This window comes from Diceros bicornis, chromosome 1, assembly GCF_020826845.1.
Source record: "Diceros bicornis minor isolate mBicDic1 chromosome 1, mDicBic1.mat.cur, whole genome shotgun sequence".
NCBI lineage: Eukaryota > Metazoa > Chordata > Mammalia > Perissodactyla > Rhinocerotidae > Diceros > Diceros bicornis.
Genome location: NC_080740.1, coordinates 63,991,093 through 64,014,573, shown reverse-complemented (window position 1 = coordinate 64,014,573; position 23,481 = coordinate 63,991,093). Strand labels below are relative to the sequence as shown.

The 23,481-nt window shown below is 42.8% G+C and overlaps 1 protein-coding gene across 2 annotated transcripts in view; it reads left to right on the top strand.

Moving 5' to 3' along the window:
• PPP2R2B (protein phosphatase 2 regulatory subunit Bbeta) overlaps positions 1-23,481 on the top strand; it is a 260,646-nt gene that overhangs the window by 186,703 nt on the left and 50,462 nt on the right. For both annotated transcript variants that reach the window (XM_058543417.1, XM_058543408.1), the window contains one exon: positions 17,560-17,737. In XM_058543417.1, coding sequence (XP_058399400.1) covers positions 17,560-17,737 — 178 coding nt within the window. The remainder of the gene's footprint in view (positions 1-17,559; positions 17,738-23,481) is intronic.

Genomic DNA, 23,481 nt, shown 5'->3' with positions numbered 1-23,481 from the left:
GATTTTCACTGTTTTACTCTTGTTGCTTCAAAGCAGCTTGTATCTCCTCAATTGTCTTATTTTCTCTTCCGTTTCCTTCCTGAGTTCTGCTAGCTTGTTTCTTATCTACATCCATCACTACCACATAAAAAAGCCTCCCAATTGTTCCTTCTACATTCACTCACCTTCCCTTACAATCTGATAACCACAGAGCATTTAGAATGATCTTTGAAAAATGTAAATCCAATCATTCACTTCCCTGTTAAGAGCCTCGGATGGTTTCCCTTATCACTTAGAATGAATTCCAAAGTCCTTATCATGACTTACAAGGCCCTATTATTGGCTCCTGCCTACAAATTATTTGATGAGTTTCTTATATTGTTTGACTCTTTGTTTAGCCTTCAATTTGTGAGTTGCTTTTGGAAAGGTATGATTCTATAGCTGTAGTACACCAGTAGCACCTTGCATCTAGTAAGTGCTCACCAAATATTGCTTGGAAATAACTGTATTAACTCTTTTAAGTGTTAGAATATTATACTGTAAGTAGACCTTGACAAAGGAAGATAGAAGGCCCCCAGTATAAGCCAATGAAGAACTGAAAAAGTATCAAGATTTTAGGTTCCCTGATGTAGTAGAAAAAGTATGGTCCGTGAATTCAGATTGTGCTTGAATCCTAGCTCTACTGATACTAACTCATGACTTACTATGTCATTTAACCTCCTTGAGCCTCAGTTCTTTAAATATCTGTAAAATATTGACTAAACAATATCAATCATGTGGGATTTTTGTGAAATTTAAAGGAAATAATGGCATATTGGAACTAGTAGATATTTGAAAAGGGGTCAGTAAAGTGGCAATTGTGCAGATGCTAGGTTCCAAAGTCATCCCATAAAGCAAGAGTCACCTTCATTCAAAAGTATCCTTGGGGGCCGGCCCAGTGGTGCAAGCGGTTAAGTGCACACGCTCTGCTGCAGCAGCCAGTGGTTAGCAGGTTCGGATCCCGGGCATGCACCGACGCACCGCTTGTTCAGCCATGCTGTGGCAGCGTCCCATATAAAGTAGAGGAAGATGGACACGGATGTTAGCGCAGGGCCAGTCTTCCTCAAGAAAGAAAAAGGGGGGCAGGGATTGGCATCGGCTGTTAGCTCAGGGCTAGTCCTCCTCACACACACACAAAAAAGTATCCTTGAAAAGTCCCTTAAATTACCCATAAGATAGGGTGTGCATAGTTTTTATAAACCATGTGCAAATAATATGTATGTATAAATATGAACAATATAAAGAATAATGTACAAGATAAAGCTATGCAAAAAATGTGAAGGCCATTTATGAAAAATAGACCTCTTTAAACCTTAGTAGCTCATTTAACATGTCAAGATGCTAGGAGATGAGATCCACACAGACAGTCTGTGTGAGGAAAGAGCAGATTCACTCCGCCATCTCATACTTATTTGGGTGGAACCTCTGAGTGGAATGCAGTTGCAGTAGTCAACATTATTTAAATTTGTTTCCTTCTTGCTTTTTTCTGTTTTATGCTAAGCATGTATAGTTGAATCCACATATTAATGCATATGTAATACAATTCAGTATATAATTATTATTCCTAGATTAGAGGCAAAATGAGTTCTCAATAGGATGTGAGATAGGGGGAATCAGGTAGAGTAATTCGATTTTCAACTACAGTGATTTTAAATGAACTGCATATTTGTCCTCTTTTCTCTCTGTATGATTAATTTTCCCTTCCTTTTAACTGTTAGCCTCAGAGGTTTATGGTCCTCTGCTTTGGCTATTTGAGAAAATATTCATATTCCTCCCTTCAGGAAGGAAAAAAAATTAATGGAGTTTATAGTCCTGTGAGTCAGCCTCAAAGGCTGTAAGCTTCATCCCTGCCACCCTGCATCCTGCTCCCCACCATTGTTTAGAGTCACATTTCACAAAACTAGGGGGCAAAGAAGAGGTCGGGAATGAGTAAGGAAATAGATGCAACCTTGAAAACTTGAGGGGAACAGATAGGATGTGGAGTTTTGAAAGCACAAAGCGTAATGCCAGTGTACGTGGAGAGAAAATTCAACCATTCATGCGCAGAATGTGGAAAGACAAAGTGAGTGTGCAGAAAAAGATCCCAGGGTCTTAGTGAATAATAATGTAAAAGTGTTAGTTAAAACTAGACCAAGCATAAGTCATCCAAAATAGTATATTGTTCCAGAAGCATCTACCACATTTTATTCAGTTCAAGGTAAACTCTTATTCTAACATAGTTTAATGATCTAGTCTAAAAAAGTATGTGATTGCCATGGAAAGGTCTCATAGAACTTGTAAGATTGACAGGGAAGTGGGGGAAAATTGTAAGAGAGAGTTAAAAAAATGGGTTCATTGCCTGCAGAAGATTGAAAGTCAATTATAACAGCGTTCCAAACAAAATAAAATCTCTATCCAGGGAGTAGTGACCAATTGTGCTTTACTCTCCTTAAACAAGAGACTGTTAGAAGTCTAAATTATAACACTAGGAACTCAAGTTAGGAAATGGTTCCAAGAAGGTTGTTAAAATAGTGCTAGGTTGAAGAAGCAAGCTGGAGAATTCATCTTTTTCTTTAGGTCTCTTAAAAATATTGGATTATTCTCCACTGGATTGAGTGCATATATGGCATGAGGAGTGGGGAGAGTTCTATTAACTGGAGCACTCAGGATCAGGGAAGTGGGGTGACGAAGGGGAGCATGCAGGGAAAGGTGTGGAGGTGATTATGAATGTGACAGTTTCAAGGGAAGGGATGAGACTTCATGGGAAGGGTCTGCCTCCTGCGCTCTTCCTACTTTGTTTTCCTCCCTGATTCTTCCCTTCTCTCCTTTCCAATAGTGCTGAGCTCTTGGTTTCAAAATGTTACACAGTCAGGGCTAGAGTGACTCATTAGAGGCCACATTCAGACTGGTAAACAGACAAAGTTGACTTTTGTTGGTAAAGAGAGGAGAAAGGGCCTAACATGCAAAGACAGCAGCTTAAGGGACCAGGTTGGCCCCTGAAAGAGAGAGTCACAGAGACAGAGAGTCCAAGTGTAGCTCCCCAGGTCCCTAACAGCATGCTAAGTCCCTGTTGCATTTCACCTGCTCGATTGCCAGTCCTGATAATCCACAAGATTTTTCTACCCTACAATAATCCTTTTTGTTTTTGTTGTTTTGGAGTTTTTTTTTCTTTTTTTTCTTGGTGAGGAAGATTGGCCCTGAGCTAACGTCTGTTACCAGTCTTCCTCTTTTTGCTCGAGGAAGACTGTCACTGAGCTAACATCCGTGCCAATCTCCCTCTATTTTATATGTGGGATGCCACCACAGCATAGTTTGATGAGCAGTGTGTAAGTCCACACCAGGGATCTGAACCCACGAACCCCGGGCTGCCAAAGTGGAGTGTGCAAACTGATCCAATACACCACTGGGCTGGTCTCTTTTAGGGTTTTTTTGAGAAGGTTTCTGTTTCTTGACATCTGAAGGGTTCAGACTAGAATATTACCTCCTCCCCTACCTCGCACTTTCTTCTCTCTTTCCCCATTCCTATTTCTGGAGGCTTGCCATCCTCTTTCTTCTTATAGTCCTATGTGCTGCTGCTTCTCTCAGATTCCCTCTCCACTTTCTCGTCCCATTCCTTCACCTCTCTTCTTCACCTATTCCTGCTCTCTCTTCTTGGAACTAGCAAACCTCTTCCTCCAGAGCTCTCTCTCCCCCCAGGCCCTTCACGTAACAATTTTATTTCCCAGGATCATTACATTACAAATTCAGCCCTGCCACTGGGGAACGGAAGAGTTAAGGTACCTCCCACCCTCCTGCCAGACTTCAGAACACTATCATTGTCATTCTCCATATTCCTAACTCATTCACCCATCTTCCGACCTGTCTTCTTCATTATGTGGAAAAATCCAATTATCCATAATCTGTAATTCATTAGATTCCTACCACCATCTCCCACATTCACACACATACTACTTCCCACCCCTGCATTTCACTTATAAGAGAAAAGGATAAATCCCAGGGAGGAAATTTAGGAAATCACATACAAGTTCAAAACAGTCAGTAGCGTAGAAGAGATTTGACTTGACATTAATTTATTTGAAAAAAGACCTGGGAATTTTAGTTGACAATGCAATATGGACTAGTACAAAGGTAAATCAGTTGTAAGCTACATGAGTAGAAAGCACATGTCTTATATAGAAGAATACAAGTCCCTCTGTGTTCTGAACTGGTAGATTGTGTTCAGTAAAGCAAAGCATCGGTAGAGGTGAAGTGGCCCTGACCACTGATGAGGAGTGAAGATTGGAGGCTAAGTCTTGGTATAATTTATTGAAGGGGGAGTGAGATGGGTTGAGAGCGGTCCTCAAATATCTGAAGGGCTTTTGCATTGTGGAATGAGGTGAACTAACAGGTGGACAGTTCGGGAAAGCAGAGCTAAACTTATAGGAATGAGGAAGCCGTGCTCATTACAGCTGCATAAGCTTTCTCAGGAAGAGTCTTGTGCAGACTGAAAAATCCTAAGAATCCTGCCCTCATGGAACATTAGACCTGAGGCCTTCCCTTCTTTTTCTTTTACATTACAAAACTAATGCATGGTTGTAGCAATGAGTCAAACAATACTATATCCTGATCCCATACCTCAAGGTAATTCGTGTTACTAGTTTGGTGTGTCTTTCTCTCTGCCTACACAAACACACATTAATGTTAATGAATGGATATGATTTTGTTTTGTTTTTACAAAATTGAGATCATACTATACGTATTACTCTGCTCGGTAATATAAACATCCCTCCGGGTCAATTCATCTTCTTTGAAATAGCTGTAGATATTCTAAAGTATAGGTATACTATAACTTTATTAAATCATTTTCCTGTTGATAGACATTCGGGTTATTTCCAGATTTTGCCACAATGTAATTATAACTAACAATACTGCAATAAATGTTCTCAAGCATATATTATCACAAACTGATGTTTTGTTTTTGTAGGATAGTCTCCATTGAAGTAGGATTTGCTAAGTTAAAAGATGTGAACAGTATTTTGTCTTAATAACTACTTCCAGATCACCTTCTGAAAATCTTGTGGCAGCTCATACTCCCACTAGTTAGTGCCTGTTTCCTTGTACTATCTCCAGGATAGGATGTTATTAGTCATTGCAACTTTTGCCCATCCAAGTAGAGACTATTGAGAAGGGTGTAGTGGTAGTGGTGTAGTGGTTAAGGTTAAGGACGCTCTTTGCTAAAATACCCAAGAACCTATCTTGGCTCCAGCAAGCACTAGCTGTGTGACTTTAAGCTAAGACACATAACTGCTTTGTGTCTCAGTTTCCTCGTTTGTAAAAAGAGGTATGATATGAATACCTACCTCATAAAATTGTTATGAGTATTGGGCTGGCCCCGTGGCTTGGCGGTTAGGTGCGCGCGATCCGCTGCTGGCGGCCCGGGTTCGGATCCCGGGCGCATACCGACGCACCCCTTCTCCGGCCATGCTGAGGCCACGTCCCACATACAGCAACTAGAAGGATATGCAACTGTGACATACAACTATCTACTGGGGCTTTGGGGGAAAAAAAATAAAAAATAAAAAAAACCTTTTAAAAAATTGTTATGAGTATTAAATGAATTAAGAATTATAAAAGACTTAGAACAGTTACTGGCATATAGTAAAATTTTTATAGTAAATATTAAAGATTAATAAAATTAATCTTCCATAAGATTAAAGATTTAAAAATCTTAACTAGAATCTCCTTGACTACTAATAAGGTTGAGCATATTTCTCTATATTTCTTGGTCATTTGCTTTTTGCTTTCTCCAAATTTTCTTTTCATGTCCTTTGCCCATATTTTTATTGTCTTTTTATCAATTTTTAGTAACTCTTTATATATTATGAATAGTAACCCTTTTCCTGTCATTTTTATCTTCCATAAATGATTTCCTTTTTATCTGCTTATTTTTAAAAAATCAGTGTTTTAAAAAAAGTTAACAAAAACCTCAATCAGTACAAAACTGTGAAAATAATTTTAAACTCATTTAATCTCATACTCCAAAGATAACCACTGTTAAGAGTTTGTTGTATGGAAACCCTTCCATTTGCTGCCTCAGACTCATTGGCTCCTAGCCTTGGCTCTACGGATTGTTCATTTACGGGGCTTTCAAAATACCAGTACTTGGGTTCCACTTCGCAGGCATTCTGACTTAACTGATCAGTGGTGGGGCCCAGACATCAGTTTTCAATAAGAGGCCACATGTGATTCTAATGTGCAGCCAGGAATGGGAACCAGAGATGTAATCCTGAAAGGTCGTTCATAAGTCAGTTTGTTCCTAAATTGAAGCATCACTAGTAATCACTACCGCCATCTGTTGGCAGGAGGCAGAACTGACACTGTTTAGTTATGTGTAGAGCTTTGTTCGTACCTGTGAAAGGCCATGTTTCAAAGTTCTTAGAGATGCATCTTTGTATACATCCACACCTTTCTAGTGTAATGACTTCTCAGGTAACTTCCAACTCTAAGCTTCTTAAAATTAATATCAAATTTATATTTATCTTCTTGGTTCTGTATATTCTGCAGTAATAAATGACCGAGTGTAATATATGCTCCTGATGTCTTGTCAATCTTTGGTCATCAAAGATTCAGTGATATTTATCCTAATCATTAATAGGAGAAAGTGCACGGATAGGTTTTAGAAATACTTTCAAAAATAGTGGTTAAAAAACAAACCGAACACAATTTTTGTGATTAATCCTAACCAAACTAACCAAAAATTAAACCACCACCTTTTTCCATCCCAAACCCTTCCCCACCTATAAGCGTTAGAAATTTTCCTCTACTGGGATATTTTAAGATGTCTCTTTTTTTTCTTGTGAAATTACACAATGTGAAACATCAAGGAAATAACAGGAAAAGCAGTGAACAGGGAAACACGCTTTGAGAAATAGCAATGTTGGCAGAAAATGGAAGTGTCTGGGACAAAAAAATAAGATCAAACTGGCAGAATTACAAGCTGCTGCACGGGCTGGTAATTAGATAGTGAGTTCGTCTTCTGAGAGAAAGATGCTTTTCCTCTCTTTCCCATAGAGAGGCCGAAAGAAGTCAAAGACACTGAGAGCATGAAATTGTTAGCCTGCCATAAAAACCATCTTTGATGCATTGGGTCTAAAATATATATATTAATTCCCCAGGAAATTTTTATGGGTTGTGTGTTGTTCTTGTAGCTGGCAATAGGGGATAAGTCTTTCATTCATGTATATCTATATAAAATTCTTTTTAATCCAGAACATCTTTATGAACTGGAACTTTGTGCTGCCTATTGTGAAAATTAATGCTGGATTTCTTTTATCCACCCTAGATTTAGACTCTGCTCTAGAAGCGTTTCCTTAGGAGCTGAGTTTCTCAGCCTCAGAACTGTTGACATTTTGAGCTAAATAATTCTTTGTTGCTGGGAGCTATCTTGTACTTTGTAGGGCATTTAGCATCATCCTTGTCCTCTACCCACTAGATGCCAGTAGCACACCCCCAGCTGTGACAACGAAAAATATCTCCAGACATTGTCAAATAGCAAAATTCCCCCCAGTTAAGAATCACTGCTTTAAAAGATGCTTATGGCCCTGCTTTGGGGAGGTAAGTTCTCACTCCTCCAAAAACAATTTACCTAATTCTCCAATCTAAATCAGAGCCCCTATTTTTTTAAATGAGGCAATATTTTTTCCTCTCTTGCAACAATATACATCTCTTTATAGCATCAGCGACAGTTTGTAACAATATATCTACCTTGAGACATTAATGTCTTTCTTCCCTATTAGACTTTAAGTGCCACAACTAATTTGTTTTGTTCACTGTGTACAAGTCCCTCCTAGAGCAGTGATTGGCCCTTAATAAATGTTTGTCAAATGAAAGAATATAATTCTAAGATATTTAAGAACCTGAGGCGTAAAGCCTGACTTGGTCCAAAGGGGTTTTTCCTCTCAGGCTTATTTCAATCTAAATGACAAAGCCAGTGAAAGAAGAAATCAGGGACATATTGAGGCTGTTGAAGGGTGTGATCAGGGAAATGTAAAAATTATATTATTTGGATAGGATTCCCTGGGGGTTTTGGCGGGGTGCTTTTGAGTGGCAGCTTCATTCTGGAAACAACAGCTCTGATATGTCGCTGTAAGCCGGAGCCAACCTATTGCTCCTGATTTTTGAACTCCATCCACCATCGAGGAAACAAGTTTTTTTGACCAGGGCGAGGCTTAATGCTTCATTAATTCTCTGAGAGCAAATGCCCCAGGACCAGGAGAGATGTGCCTATGCAAAATAAACCTCAGTACAGACAGCACGAGAAGCCTTTAAATGCTTCTTCTCGTGTTTTTAAAAAAAGGAATTAAGATGCATACTTTTTAAAATGAAAAATGACTGGCATTCTTCCCACTGAAAATGGGAAGTAATTTAATTTGTTAGTGGTTTATTTTATTTGACAGTCTTTGTACGTACTCGATTTGCTTTGTTACACTGAATTACCCTTTAATAATGGGTACACATAATGCCAGACTCTGCCCCCCAGGTTGGTTTGATAATTGGATGAACGACCATATTGTTCAAGGTTTTCATGACAATGTGGACAAAAGCTATTTGGAAAACTCCTAACCAGAAAAGCCTTCAGCTTTTTCTTTTTTTTTTTTGTCCAATGAAGTTAATTGCTACCCACTGACAATCCTTCCACTAGCCACTTTTCCTGAAATCTATAATCATGATTGAATTCCCTGAGTGGAGGAAGGGATGCCTAAACCCCATAGCCAATAGAAAATGTCAGCAAATCTTCCCTGGGCAATCTCTCAGAACGGACCATTTTTCTATAATTGGAAGTTAATGGTAAGAATTCTGATAATAGCTACCGTAGCGGCTGGAGCAGACTGCCAAGGTCAAGGGCAGCTCTGCGGCTTTATAGCTGTGTGACCTTGAGCAAGCTTCATGACCTCCTTTGCTCTGGGATCCACACCTGTAAAGTGGGAACAATATTAGTGCCTCCCTCATAAGGTCATTGTGAAGATTCGTTGTGAAGATTCAGTACCATGGTATACATAAAGTGCTTAGCACAATCCTGGCACAAGTCAGTTCTCCATAAATGTTTCTTTGTTAGATGGTGTGTATCAGGCCCTGTGCTAAGCTCCTGAGAGCGTTGCTCTCTCTAACATTACGGAAGGGAGATTGACATGGAGAAAGGTGAAGGAGCAAACCCAAGGCCACGTGGCTGGTAAATGGCCCAGCCAGGAGTCAGCCCAGGTCTGCGTGACTCCAGAAGTTCTCTTACACCACGCGACTTGGAATTTTGTGCTTGTGTACCCCCTAGAAGAATTCTGAAAAGGCGTGTACCTTCCTGAGCATTTTTAAGTAGACAACTAAGCATTTCCATTGTGATGTTAAAGAATTACAGAGAATGTGATTTCAGGAGTATTTTGAACATGGGCAGTTTAAAATAAAACTGTTATATCACCTTTTTAATGCATCCACTGGAATTTAAATACCATCGTAACTGGATGCCCACCAATATCCATTAAAACAATATATGAACAAGTTCTTTCAAAGTCAGAACTTTATATCATATTTAACAATTATATTATAGTGTTCCTTTTTCTTCTTTAAACATGAATTTTCACTGCACCTCTCTCGAGTAAAGGTTAAAAGCTTGCTTTGATCATTTCTACAGCAAAAATAGATTTTTCCCCCTATGAATGTATGACTGCAAGAGTTTAATCTCTGGTGGATTTAATTGTCTCTACGATTATTAATAGAGTACAATTGACCAAAACAACATAAACATATAATTCTGACCAATAATGATTAAACATATAAAGTAAAATTTTGTTAGAAATTCATATTATAGTGTGCTGGGGGTGGAGGCATATGTGGGGCCTTGGTTAAAGGTGTCGTCCAGTTGTCCCTCCCAGAGGTGTCTATCCCTTGGCTAGTGCATCATAGTAAGATACAGGGTGGGTGAAGCTGTGTCTTCTATGTCTTTCTTTTGCGAAGGGGAGAAGGAGAGCCTAGGCTATGGGTGTCTCTTGAGATGATTTGATTTTAGGAAGGAAAATGTATGGAAGGTAGAGATGGAGAAATGGTTTCCTTTAAAACTATTCCAGATAGTTCTTGGGAGGTCATCACATACTCCTGTGGGAAGATGGCTGCTCTGCACCACTAAGCTGTGTTGCTTTGAAACAGGGATATTTGCAGAATGGCTCTCCCATTTTCAAGATGACTCCCTCCTCTTCCTTGACGATGAAGTCTGGGTGCTCTTTAGCTATTGGCTTTATCCCAAACCTACAGTAATTAGAGAGTCATCAGAGATGTTTCTTGAAAGAAGCCCAGGGAAAGGTAAACTGGCAAACTTGAAGTGAGGCTGGAATCTAGAACTTCCTAGCCTCTCCGCCTGCTTTACCATTTAGTGGCTCCAGATGGGAAAGTGTAATCACCCAGATTCTCTACCATGCCTCAAACCTGTGGCCCCGGACGCCAGGGTCACTATTTCCTTACACCAAAGAGGAGGTAGACAGCTCTCATCTGTCTCTTTTCTAGATAAGCAGCCATGGTTTTAGCTTTCCAAAAGGGCTGGTTATGAGCAAGAGGAAGGGGTAGGTGGTTGTGTATTGTCTGCCCCCCACCCCCAAGCTTCTTAAAGATACTCGGTGTGACGACTGCCCAGCACATAGTAAATGCTCAGTAAATGTTTACTGAAGGATTTATCTGGGGCCAGCGTGTGGTCATAACATTCTTGTACGTGCTTCCTAATTGATGACATGGAACCCTCCTGCCCCATGACCTTAATATATCCTGTCAGTTTCAATATAAAGTAATCTCAATTCTTTGGGGAGGGCAGTGGGGAACATCTTTTGAACACCAACAAGGAGATATGGAGCAAGCATGGATTTAAATTGATAGCAGTTTTTTTGAAAGACCCATAATGTTGATTATGTTGATTGTACTTAACAACCAAAGATAGTCAAATGTTTGTCTGCTGAACTCAATCAGATTTGACCCAAGGTTACAGAACAGCTTATATCCATTCACATCCTTGTACAAATGGACATGTCTCTCTCTTCCTTCTCCGTGTCCATCTCCTTTCTGTTCTTTAGCATTTATGCGGCCATCTCTTCTCTCTAGAGTCTTACATGAGTCTGTTGACTTAGCGGGGCGCTGGAGGTTGCCACGGTAAACACAGCTGCTGTTTTTTCTCTGTGAAGAGTCGGTGCAGGAAGGCACTGAGTCCTCACCTCTAGCCTTTCCCTGCTGTGCATTTTCACAGATGTCGTTTAAAGTGGGGGCCTCGGGGGCTTCCAGGATTCTGCTCAGCTTTCGTTGTGTGTCTCTGAAGGGGGGTTTGTGACCCGCCGACACCCGCTTAGGTGCTGTGGAAGATTGTGAAGAATTACCAGTGTGGTCACCAAATAAGCCCAATGAGAACAATATTTATTTTGTTAGTGAATGGGTTCTAGGAAGTGAAAGATGATCTTGTATTTCCCAAGAGGAGAGGCAGGAAAGATTATAAGAAGCCGAGGGAGGAAGACTGAAAGAGGGGTGGGGAGAGACAGAAGGAGTGGAGGGGGAAGAGAGAGACAGAGAAGGAGGGAATTTCTTAACAGGAAGGGGAGTCAGTATTGGGCAGCTACTTGCACCTCCCTGAATCTTTCTTATCCTCACAATAACTACTAACTACTGATCCTACATCTTCTATCACTATCCTTCCTTACTCACTCCCCTCTAGCCGCAAAGGCTCCTCGCTCTTCCTCCTGCACTCTAAGCACACTCCAACCTCAGGGCTTTTGCACTTGCTGTTCCTTCTGCTGCGAATGCTCTTCGCCAGAGAGCCATATGGCTCCATCTCGCACTTCATTCAGGTCTCTACTCACATGTCATCCCCTGAGAGAGTCCTTCCATAACCACCCCACCTCAAATGACATGCCATCCGTTCTCTTCCCCCCTACCCAACTCAGGTTTTCTTTATGTCTGATATAGAGGAGGGATTTAATAAGTATTTGTTGAGTGAATAATTAAATCCCTGAGCCCCAGCCTGAGAAACACATGGAGTCACACACTTGCACACATATCCTTGGCCCTCTCCCCTCTGAGCTATTGTGCATGCTGGTCTCTCTGACTAGAGCACAGCTCCCTCTCCTCTCCGCCCCCCACTTCTGCCTGGTGGATTCCCACAAACCCTTCGCGTCCTGCCTAGTTTACTAGTCCTGTCCTTTTTGAGGTCTCCCTTGACCTCCCCAGGCAGACACAGGACGCGTTGGCCAGTGCTGCCTGGGCAGTGCCTCCCGACCGCCATTACAACACGGATCCCCCGCACTGAAATGTCTGTGTACTTGTCTGTCTCCCATGCGCCAAGTGTGTTCTTCTGGGGCCCACAGTACAGAGTGACTAAGGGCTTAGACTCCAGAGTCAAGGAGTGCCGGGCATGAGTGCCAGCTGTGTGACTTTACACCAATCACTTAACCTTTCTGGCCTCAGTTTCCTTATCTGTGCAACAGGGATCACAATATCTACCAAGGTGAATCATAGGATATTGATGAGAATTCACTGATGAATTGCGTAAGTGTTTAAAACATTCTAAGCAGTCAGCTGGGTAAGAGGATAGCCAGTGGAGGGTATGCTATTTAAGGTGGGGTAAGCGTGGAAAGCCTCTCTCAGGGGATGATCATTGAACAGAGACCCAAACGGTGTGAGGGAGGGAGCCATGTGGCTCTCTGGGCTCCTCGCATCCCGCTAGTATTACAGCCGAGATGTACTCTATAAGCTTTATGGCAGGTCAGACTCTGGGGCTGCTCTCTTGGGACATCATTCAGCTGACCTTCTAACACGATGCTAGTTGTCTTGCCAACCAGGCTGGGGTGCTCATCCTTTGGAATCAGCCTGAGGAGGATGAGCTGAAACTGAATCAAGGTCGGGGAGGAGTGTGAGGCACCGTGGGAGAGGAATGACTGAATGCCAGCAGCACAATCCAGAACCACCTGCACTCTCCAAGGGCCAAGGACTGGCCCCTGTTCTCATTTGCAACACGATACAGCACCAGCTTTGTCTCCGAGTTGATTCTGGCCTCATCAACCACTGCCAAGAAGGCTTAGAAGAGAGGATTTGAACTACAGGTTAAAGGTTCTGACTTGATCCTGGATTTTGCCTGGTTCTGGTTGTTCTGTCATTTGGCAAGAAGAGGGCTCTGGTCCTGTGGAGAGAGGCTCAGGACATGGAGTGGGGGGAGAGGGAGCTCTGGGATGAGAGGCAGAGCCCAGGCTGTGCTGGCAACCTCTATGTGAGTGACCCTGGACGAGGCACCTCGCCTCTCAGGGTCTTGATTTGCTCATCTGTAGATTTCAGAAACTGCCTGGGCCAGTTGTTTTCAAACTTTTCTTATCCACAGAAATAGTTATTTAAGCAAGATATGATTGAGAATCCAAACATATTAGCAAGAATGATGAAGGGGGTAAGGCCTGGACACCACGGCCTCCCACCACGTCCCCCCCTCAACACACACACACACACACACACACACACACACACACACACACACACATATACAATGGCCTGGAAAGAAGGTCTAAGGGCCTCTCCAAGATTCAGTGTTCCGTGATTCAATGTCCCATCCATATAGCACAGAGACCTTCCAAAGTATTAGGCTAAACCACATGAAATCAATGAAATTTGACAATTTTTCACTTACAAGAATTCTAACCGCATGTTTCAGCCTCATAGTTTCATTTGCAGCAGTGTTGAAGTGTGCTCCCTCGGGTTCAGCTCCTCAGCTTGCTGTCTGTGTGACACTGGACAGGACACTTCCTCTCCCTGCTCCTCCCCTGTAAAGTGGGCAAACGGAGGCATCTTCCTCGTGCGGCGGGCTCCTGAGAGGGCTGAATGAAATGGTAGCGTGGAGGTGGGGCAGCGGAGCTCTCACCCAGTGACTGACACACAGCACAGAAGCCCTCCTGAATGTCTTACGGAGAAAGCCCTAACCACGGCCTACAGCCAAACTGAGGGAATGATGTCCAACCCTTCTCCCTGCCTGGCCCCGAAAGGAGCATGTGGCCAGAGCAGATGGGAAAGAGTCTCAACAGGGCTTCCTAATCAGTCGTCTTGTCCAGCTTGAAGCGCCAGACCGCCCTCTTCCTCCTTGGGAGGGGCGTCCCTGGGGAGCAGACGAGCCTTGACCTGGGCACGGCAATGGTGTTGGAATAGCACGAGTGACACTCAGCCCCCTGCCTTATCTGGGCAAAGCATGAGAGGCTGCCTCCCCAGACACCTGCGCGGAGCCTTCCCCATTAAGTGGTACATCATGGAGTATGTCAGCCTGAATTAGCAGGCAGGCCCGTCACATTAAGCTGAAGCTCTGAGCTGGCAGTTCCCACTTTGTAATGCCTCTTGATCCCGGCTGTCACATTCCCTTCCCCGTCACCACAGCCACGGGAAGCCTCTGCAGACGGGTGCACAGTAGTGAGGGAGGCCCTGGCAAGAGTTTAGGAGGAGCCGCAGGAAGTCCGGGCAGATTCCGTTTCTTCTGTGGCCCTGGGGCGCCTGCTCTGAGCTCTGGGGCAGAGGCAGCAGGTAGCCCTCAAAAGCTCCGGGTAGGAGTTCCTTTATGACAAACTATAAAAGCACGACGTGTGTTTCAAAAACACATAGCATGGACGCCCTATTCAAATACTGTGAACACCTACAACACCAATTGAGTTTTCCAGAGGCAGCTTAACCACAGGACTCTACCACGACCATTTTACTATCAATAATACTATTGATGCCATAAATTCTGCTGGCAGTTCCCTCGTGTCGCTTACAGAGCATTTATCACTTCCTACCTTGTATGGTATTTGAGTGTGGTACAGTGGAAAGGGCACTAGCTTTGCAGTCTGGGAGGACTCTGGGATCAAATTGTGGCTATGTCTCCTATAGCCGGGCAACCCTGGACTGGTGTCTTAGCCTCTCTGAGCCTGAGTTCTCTCTTTGTAATAGTACTTTGTACAAGTACTTATTTCACAGAGTTGTTGAAAGAATTACCTGAGATGATGTATGAAGAATGATTGACACAGAGTGAATGCCCAGCAGACATTTGCGGGGAAAGTTCCTAAGGGGAAAGTCACTTTTTTTATCCATTACAAAGCATTAACTCAGATGCACTCTTAATTGGTGTCCGTAGTGTATCACCTTCCTTTTCAAAGTTCTACCTCACTTGTCCTCTAATTTGTTCTCCACTGTACATCAAGAATGATCTAATCAAAACTTTGAACCTGATCAATTCACAATCATTGGAAATCTTTTGATTTCTTCCTGTTTCTCTTAGGGTAATAGCAACAGTCTTTCTTGGGGCTTGCCACTTACCTACCCTGTCACTTCATCTCCCACCATGGTTCCTATCACTTTCTCTGTCTCAACTACGCTAACACGTCAATTCTTCATTCTTGCCTTGCTCACCCCCACCACAGGACCTTTGCACATGCTATTTTCTCTGACTGGAACATTCTTCCCTCCCCTCCTGGCCTAGTAAGCCCCTTCTCATCCTTCACAGTCATCCAATTCATGCTTCCTCAGCAAAACCTCTCCAGACCTCCCTGACCATGTTAAATCCCCCTTTGCACTATTTCCTCTCCTTTGGGGCACTTACTGCTTTTAGTATGAGATGATTTCATATCAACCTCCTCCATCTAGACCAGCTATATGAAAGCAGGACCTGTGTCTGGTGTGCTCACCAGTTGAACACCGCCCCTCCACCGCCGACCTTTACAGAGCTCAGTAAATCTTGCTGAAAGAGTGAGTGGGAGGGTGAACCAGAGGGCAAATCATCTCAACAGATCCCAACCACCTTTCATGATAATTAGGGCACAGTGGGTATTGTCACTGTTTTTCAGACAGATCCCAAATGGGGCAGGTTAACTGCCCATGGTCACATAGCCTGTCGGTTACTGGTGAATCTTTGATCAGAACCCAGGTCTCCCAGTCCTTGCCATTCCTGAGCTTATGCTACAGAACCACTATCCATAACTGGGGTGGAGGACTCACGAGGACTTGCTCTCCCCTCCCTTTCCTGGTATTCAGAGGACCCCTGCCTCTTCCTACAGCCACATCTCAAGCCACCTCTGGTTTCCAGAATATCCAGCACCACTTCTGTATGGATTCTGTGATTCCTCTGAATTGTTCATTGAATTTAAAAACTCCCTCAAACGTGACCTAAACTCCTTCAAGACTGAGCTGGGAGAATTCTGTTTTGTGAAAGGTTATATTGTTGAGGTGACTGTACTTCACAAAATTTAACCTTTGCTTTCGCCTTCTTCCCCTCACCCCCTGGGTTGAAACAAATCCAGAAGTTGACGTCTTAATCAACCACCTGGTATCCAATCACTCAGGGCTCGAGAGATGACTTCCTTGAAAGGAAAAGAGCTTTTGGTCCTTCCATTTCCTTGTTTCTGTTAAAGGACCACACCTGTGTCTTGGGTTTGGTTTGTTTTGTTTTCCGTCTGTTCTCTCTCAGGCATGAGTGTCCTCACTCACTTTCTCAGGAGCCCGTTCCCCCAGGGGTAGTCAGAAGTGCCCTTGAATTCAGAGAGGGAGTCAGATGACTGATGGGTCTTCGATCATATTTGAGGAAGAGTTTCATGTGGGGAAACTATTTAACTGCCTGATTCTCTCTGACCAGTGAGGGAGAGAACATTTACTCACATATTCTTACTCACTTATTCAACAAATAATTACTGAGTGTCCTTGATATATCAGTGAGATGACCGCATAGTTTACGGTAGAAACTAGGACAGTTTTGATATAAAAGTGGACGCTACCTGGTTGGTACGCCAAGACAACAGGTGTAAACCGAGATTTTCCCAGGTGAAACAGGATGTCGGGGGGGCCCTATATATTAATGGCTGACTTTAGGCTATTAGAATCTTGGGTGATTATATGTTTTTCCAAATGCCCTTAAGGATTGAGGACAAAGCCAGGATGGGGTTGAGACCTCCAAAGCCATGAAGGTTACATTTAGGTCAAAGTTAAACTAGACATTTCTAAAATTTCCCTACAACGTCCTTTTTAAAATAGATTTTATGTTTTAAAAAACAAACAGGGGCTGGCCTGGTGGCGTAGCGGTTAAGTGCACGGGCTCCGCTGCAGCGGCCCGGGGTTCGCAGGTTCGGATCCCAGGCATGCACTGACATACTGCTTGTCAAGCCATGCTGTGGCGGCGTCCCATATAAAGTGGAGGAAGATGGGCACAGATGTTAGCCCAGGGCCAGTCTTCCTCAGCAAAAAGAGGAGAATTGGCAACAGATGTTAGCTCAGGGCTAATCACCCTCACCAAAAAAATAAATAAATAAAATAGTCTGGAACAACAGCTCTGGAAGCTAATGACCCCACGTAGTGGTTCTAAGTTCCCCTGAGATGAGGTCACCTAGAGGGGCCTGGAAAAAAACTTAGAATCTATAAAGGATGAAATTGGCCATCAGGGCTAAGTGGTGGTGACATCTTTTGAGAAAGGAGTAAAACTAAAAGGAACAGAAGGAATAGGAACAACATGTGACTTATCGACTGGTAATACATCATCTTCTCTAACTTCGATTTGTTTCTCTTATATCCCAGGTGCCTGTCCTGAGACCCATGGACCTGATGGTGGAGGCCACCCCACGTAGAGTATTTGCCAATGCACACACGTATCACATCAACTCCATCTCAGTCAACAGCGACTACGAAACCTACATGTCAGCTGATGACCTGAGGATTAACCTGTGGAACTTTGAAATAACCAATCAAAGTTTTAGTATCCTTTCCTTGGGGCCAATAACCACTTGGCTTAAATCACAAGAATTCAGGTATGAGCAGACTTGAGGGGAAATGGAATCGGAAGGAGCAACCACACTGCAACACCTAGCACTTGGGGAGTACTGTCCCCTTTTAAATCTCATTGGCAGCTATCTTTCATCCTGACAAAGGTAGGGAAGGATTCAATTACAAGTGGTGGGCCGGGACTAGCCCTGGATTGGAGCTGTGAATCTATTCCCTCATGCAGAGTCATTTTTGTGTCATGAATCAAAATCAGATGTGACCTCACCGACTATAAGATAAGACCCTAGAATTCAGTTAGTGTTCCTTCCTCTTGTTAAAGGATTCATAAATGGCCTGTAAGGACAGCACGGACCTTAGGTACACATGAGATGGTTTTCATTGTATCATAATAGTGAAAATAATAATGGCTGCCATTTATTGAGTTCCAAGCACTGCAATGGGAACTTTATGCATAGAATTTTGAAAGGTGCACATATCGTAATTGTACAGCTTGATGAATTTTCACAGAGAGAGCACACCTGTGTAACCAGCATCCAGGTCAAGAAACCAAACTTTATTAGCAATCCTCAAGTCCCCGTCACGCTTCCCTCTATTCTTGACACACCAAGGGTATATTTGATGTAACAACCCCATAATGTAAGTATTATTATCTCCTATTTAGCTAAAATTTAGAGAAGTCAATAAAATTGCTGAATGAGTATCTGAGCCAATATTCTCACCCACTATATTGACCCTCTATTTATTGATATAAATCGGTCATTTATTCTCTACCTATCTTGTGGTCCATCCCACCACAAACCTGACTCTTCACTTGAATTCCCAATCTCAGTGAATAGTTTCACCACCCCGGCAGCTGAGCAACTGACCTAGGAGTCCCTATTGATTCTTTTGTCTCACCAGCCTCTCCACCCCCAACCCAATCTATCCGTGAGCCCTGCCAATGCTTCCTCTGAAATATATCTCAAATCAACTCGTTTCTCTCCATCTCCACTCCTACCAACCTACACCAGTATAGGCTGTTGTTCTCTCACCTGTGTGACTGCAATAATCTCCTGTCTGGTCTCCATTCTTTCTTACTCTCCTGCACGATATATATTCCCATACAATCAGAGTGGACCTCCAGAAGTAATTCAGATATCATTCCTCCCTTGCTTAAAACACTCTAGTAGCTTCCCATTGAACTTCTTAGAATAAAATCCTGGTTCTTGACTTTGGACTACAAGATTCTACATGATCCAGACCCTGCCTCCCTCTTTGAGATCCTATTATACTATCTCCCCTGGTTCCCTCTGCTTCCGCCAGCTAACCTCTTTTCTGTTCCCAGATAAACCTTGTTCTCCATTCCATTCTTGGCACTTGCTGTTCCCTCTTTCTGGAATACTCTGTCCCCAGAGTTCACATGGCTAACTACGTGTCATCATTCAGACGTCAATCTAATGTCACCTCCTCAGAGGCACTTCCTCCCGTTAACTCCTAAACAGCTTCGATAACCCTCTGCCACTGTTATCTTCATAGCACTTATCACTATTTCAGATTGTTTTTTAATTTGTGTATTTTGAGTTTCCCCATATTTGAATGTAAATTCCGTAAGAAAAGGGACTTTGTATGGTCCATTCCTGTATCCGAGTACCTAGACCATCTGACATACAGAAAGTACCATTTTGGTTGGACATGTCAAGTTGGAAATACTGGTAGGTCACCAAAGTGGAGATGTCCAGTAGACAGTTGATCATGAAATCTAACCTGGAAATTTCGCTTTAAGAGTATATTAGTTATAGTGAAGCTCTGAATGTTCTGATATAAAATAGACCCCATAATGGCTCAAACACATAAAAGATTATTTTTCTTGTAAAGTCCAATATTGATGATCCCCATTAACAAGCAGCCTCCTCCAATCGGTGATTCAGAGATTCAGGCTCCTTTCATCTTGTAGCTCCCCAGTGTCACCATGCTTATCCACATCAGGATAGCAAAATGGGAAGATTATGGAGGACCACACATGGAAGACTCCTATGAGCCAGAAGCTAAAGCAGCATGCATTCCATTGGCTAGACCTCAGTCACATGGCCACCGCTAACTGCAAGGAAGAAAGTATAGCTGCACATATGAAAAAAAGACCTGGTGTTGGTACCCAGCTAGCTAGTCTCCACCGCAGAAGAACGCTCAGTAGTTTTCCAAGGCTTTTCAGGGAAGGCAGCTTTAAGCAGGTAGTGGCCGTGGTGGAGATACTAAGAACCGACCAGCAGGACCATGACTGGCATCTTTTGTTGATCCCCTAGCAGACGCGACATACTGTCTGAGCCTGGGAGAACCTGCCTGCAGATTTTGCCTGGAAGTGCAGCTGTTAATAGAATGAGTGTGGGTGGTGGGTTCCTTTCTCCCTTTACATCTCTTCCAAGAGCCAGAAATCTGCTCAGGCTCAGCTTCTGTCATTCTGAGCTTCTGCTGTCCCCAGTCTGGGTGACATATTTTCTGCATTTTGCCTCTAGGCCTTCAAGGGAGAGGGAGGTTTCTTTAGGCGTTTTGGAAGACAGATGCCTTAGGGAGAATGCAAAGGGGAAGTATTAATAGCACAATTTAGGTTATATTCTGCAGATGTGTGACAGCCTGCCAGATGCTGGCATACAAATGAGACTGTGCCATTCACCCTTACAGCAGCCATATGTAAAATAATCATTATCATCATGAGAATGATGATAACTGATATCTATATAGTTCTTTTCAACCAGACCGCCTTAAGCACTGAGCAGACTGTACAAACTGGGAGCCTTTTGCCTCTCATCACTGAAGTGCAGCCACCTCTGGGGTAGGAAACGGCCATCTTTCAAAACAGCCTCGGAGAAACACCAACCACCAGCAGGTCTTATTAAATCATATGTTGCTTAGCGCCATTTCTAGAATGCCTCTTATCCACTAAGAAGGCCGGAAGAAGCATGGTTCAGGATAGAATAATGTGGGCTTCCGAAAGCGTGGTGTGAGGACAGCTGAGGTGGTGGGCAACGTGCTTCTAAGCAGTACGTGGACTTTTTCCGTTTTCATAATTGTGTATTTACAATAACGAGTACTAGAAAATCCAATGATCGTATCAGTCCTATGATTTTGCAGATACTGAAAAATCCATTTAAATTACAAAGTATATATAAAGAAGTAAATAGTAAGACAAGTGGTCTTGCGATATGGTTAAAAAAAAAGTGATGACTCCCGGTGCCTGGCATTGGGTGTGACATTGGCGTTATGGTTGAGAACACGGGCTTTGGAGTCCAATGAGCTAAAAGTTCTCACCCAGCTCTACTACTGGCTGGCTATGTGAGCTTTAACATGTTTCCTAACTTATCCAAGCCTCTATTTCATGATCTGTAGACAGGAGCTTTATCAAAGAGGATTGTGAGAATGTTTTAAGAGGAGTTTTATATATATAAAATTTATCCATATATTTAAAATATGTACTTATATATTTTTAATTATATATAATTATATATAAAATAAATTATATATATAGAAAACATATCCATATAAGTGCATATATATACACGTGTGTGTATACATATACATACACACACACATACATATATGCTTAGGGCAGTACCTTGCTAAGGAAATGATAAACAGTGACCAACACCATCATGATTATCATTGAAAGGACAAGGAAACTTGAAAAACTGAATGTTAGAATGGTGGATTCTGTTATGCTGAATTCATTATTTGGGTCATCTTCTCAATTCTAGGCTCCTCCTTTGGTTCTGCAGTCGGGTGCTGTTTGCAAGATGTTGCTCATTATACCCTCATTACCAGATACTTGCAGATTCCCTGAGGTCCAAGGCCTTGGTTTAGCACCAAATCAGAGCAAAGCATTCTGAGCCTCACGGGACCTGGTCTTGAATCCTCTCTTCCATCCATAGCCAGTCTTTCCCTGTCTTGTGTAACAGGTTCTGGCGTAAAGTGGTCAAACTTTGGCCTTAATGGGTTAACTACATCAGGACAATAACAACTCATTTCTAGATTAGTGATATTCTAGGGCAAGAGGCAGCCCTAACTTTTCAGTAACAGAAAATTGTTATAAAAAGGTATTTCTTCTTTATGAATACTATGATATACCTAAGATCCTTTGAACTCTCTTCTCAAGACTAAGAATGAGTCGAGCTGGGCTTTTACCTTGTCCAATAGGGGCCCTATTAAATAGACTCATATCAAGTAAAAGTAGAGATACAGCCCTCAACAGCTGTATACTGAGCACTAGTTTGTGCCAGGCACTGCACTAAGCCGTAGGGATACAATAGTGAAAAGAAATAAATAAATTTTCTGCTTTCAGAATGACATTTCATCAAATAATCACGCTAATGAGTATATAACTGCAAACAGAAATAAGTCCTGTGAAGAAAGGGAATATGGCTTTGTTAATGCCGTTTTTGAAAACTGATGTAGACTAGGGAATAAAAGAAGCCTCTGCTGAGGAACTGATTATTCAGTTGGGATCTGAGAGAGGAAGAGTATGAGCTAACTTGGCAAAGAGGCGTGGAGAGATTGGTCCAGCACGTACAGAGGTCCTGTGGCAGGAGGGAGCATGACATGTTTGGGGAAATCTAAGAAGACCACTGTGCCTGGATCCCGGAGAGTGAGGTGGAACAAAGTATAAGCAAGGCTAGAAAGATTAGCAGAAGCCAGACCTTGCAGAAGTCCAATCTTTAGGTTTGAGACAGAGGATTTCTCTGGGAGAAGCCAGCTAGACTCCAGAGGTGCTTCAGCTTTGACCTTGGTCTTAGTAGCCCTGTGCTCAGCTTCATTTGTCTACTGAGCTGAGGCCCTTTTAGAGTTGATTCTCTGATCAGGGGACCATAGAACCTCAATTCTTGGCTTCCAGCTTCTGTCACTCCTAAGTACCATGGACAGGGGCCTTTTAATCCAATGGGATTCTGCCAGGCAGGCTTTGAAGGAAGCTATGGGGCCTAGTGCAAACTTCTCTTCCTTGTTGCTTCAGTGGCTTTCTTCCTACCAGAAGATCAAATGGACATATATATCTCAGATTAGCATTTAGCGTAAAAGGAGAGCATCTCTTCCAATGCCACATCCAGCTCGTTGGCCTGTGTGTGCCAGGGCAGCCCCCTCCTTCCTGAATTAAATGCAGCCTTGGTGGGTTTTCTCAGGCCTGGTGCCTTGCTTGTGTGGATGCTGACCCTCTGTATCTGAGATCAGACCTGGGGCTTTATAAGACAGGAGATTTCTCCTCCGACAGGGCAAGCCCTTTGGGCCTCTTGTTGTCAGGGGAGAGGGCAGGAATCCAACTATGTAGACTTCTCTTGGGATCCTTGAATGTCCTTAGAACAACAGTATAGGGAATGCAGACTCTGGAGTCAGATTCACTGGATTTGAATCTAGCTTCATCTCCTGAAATCTGTGTGACTTTGACAAGTTGCTTAAAATCTCTCTGATCCTCAATTTCCTCATCAGTTAATGGAAATGATAATACCATTTCTCTTATAAGGTTTTTGTGAGAATTAAATAAAGTAATCATGTAAAGTACTTAACAGAGTGCCTAGCGCAGAAAGAAGGCACAATAGATGGTATCTGTTATTATTTGGAGCATTTCCCCCGCCCCCTGTTCTTCTTACCTTGTTGCTTGGATCCCATTCTCTCCTAAGAAAACCAGAGGCTAAATGATCCACACTATACAAGCCTGGCATCTTGGACTATTTACCTACTATGGGTTTTCTACATTTTAAA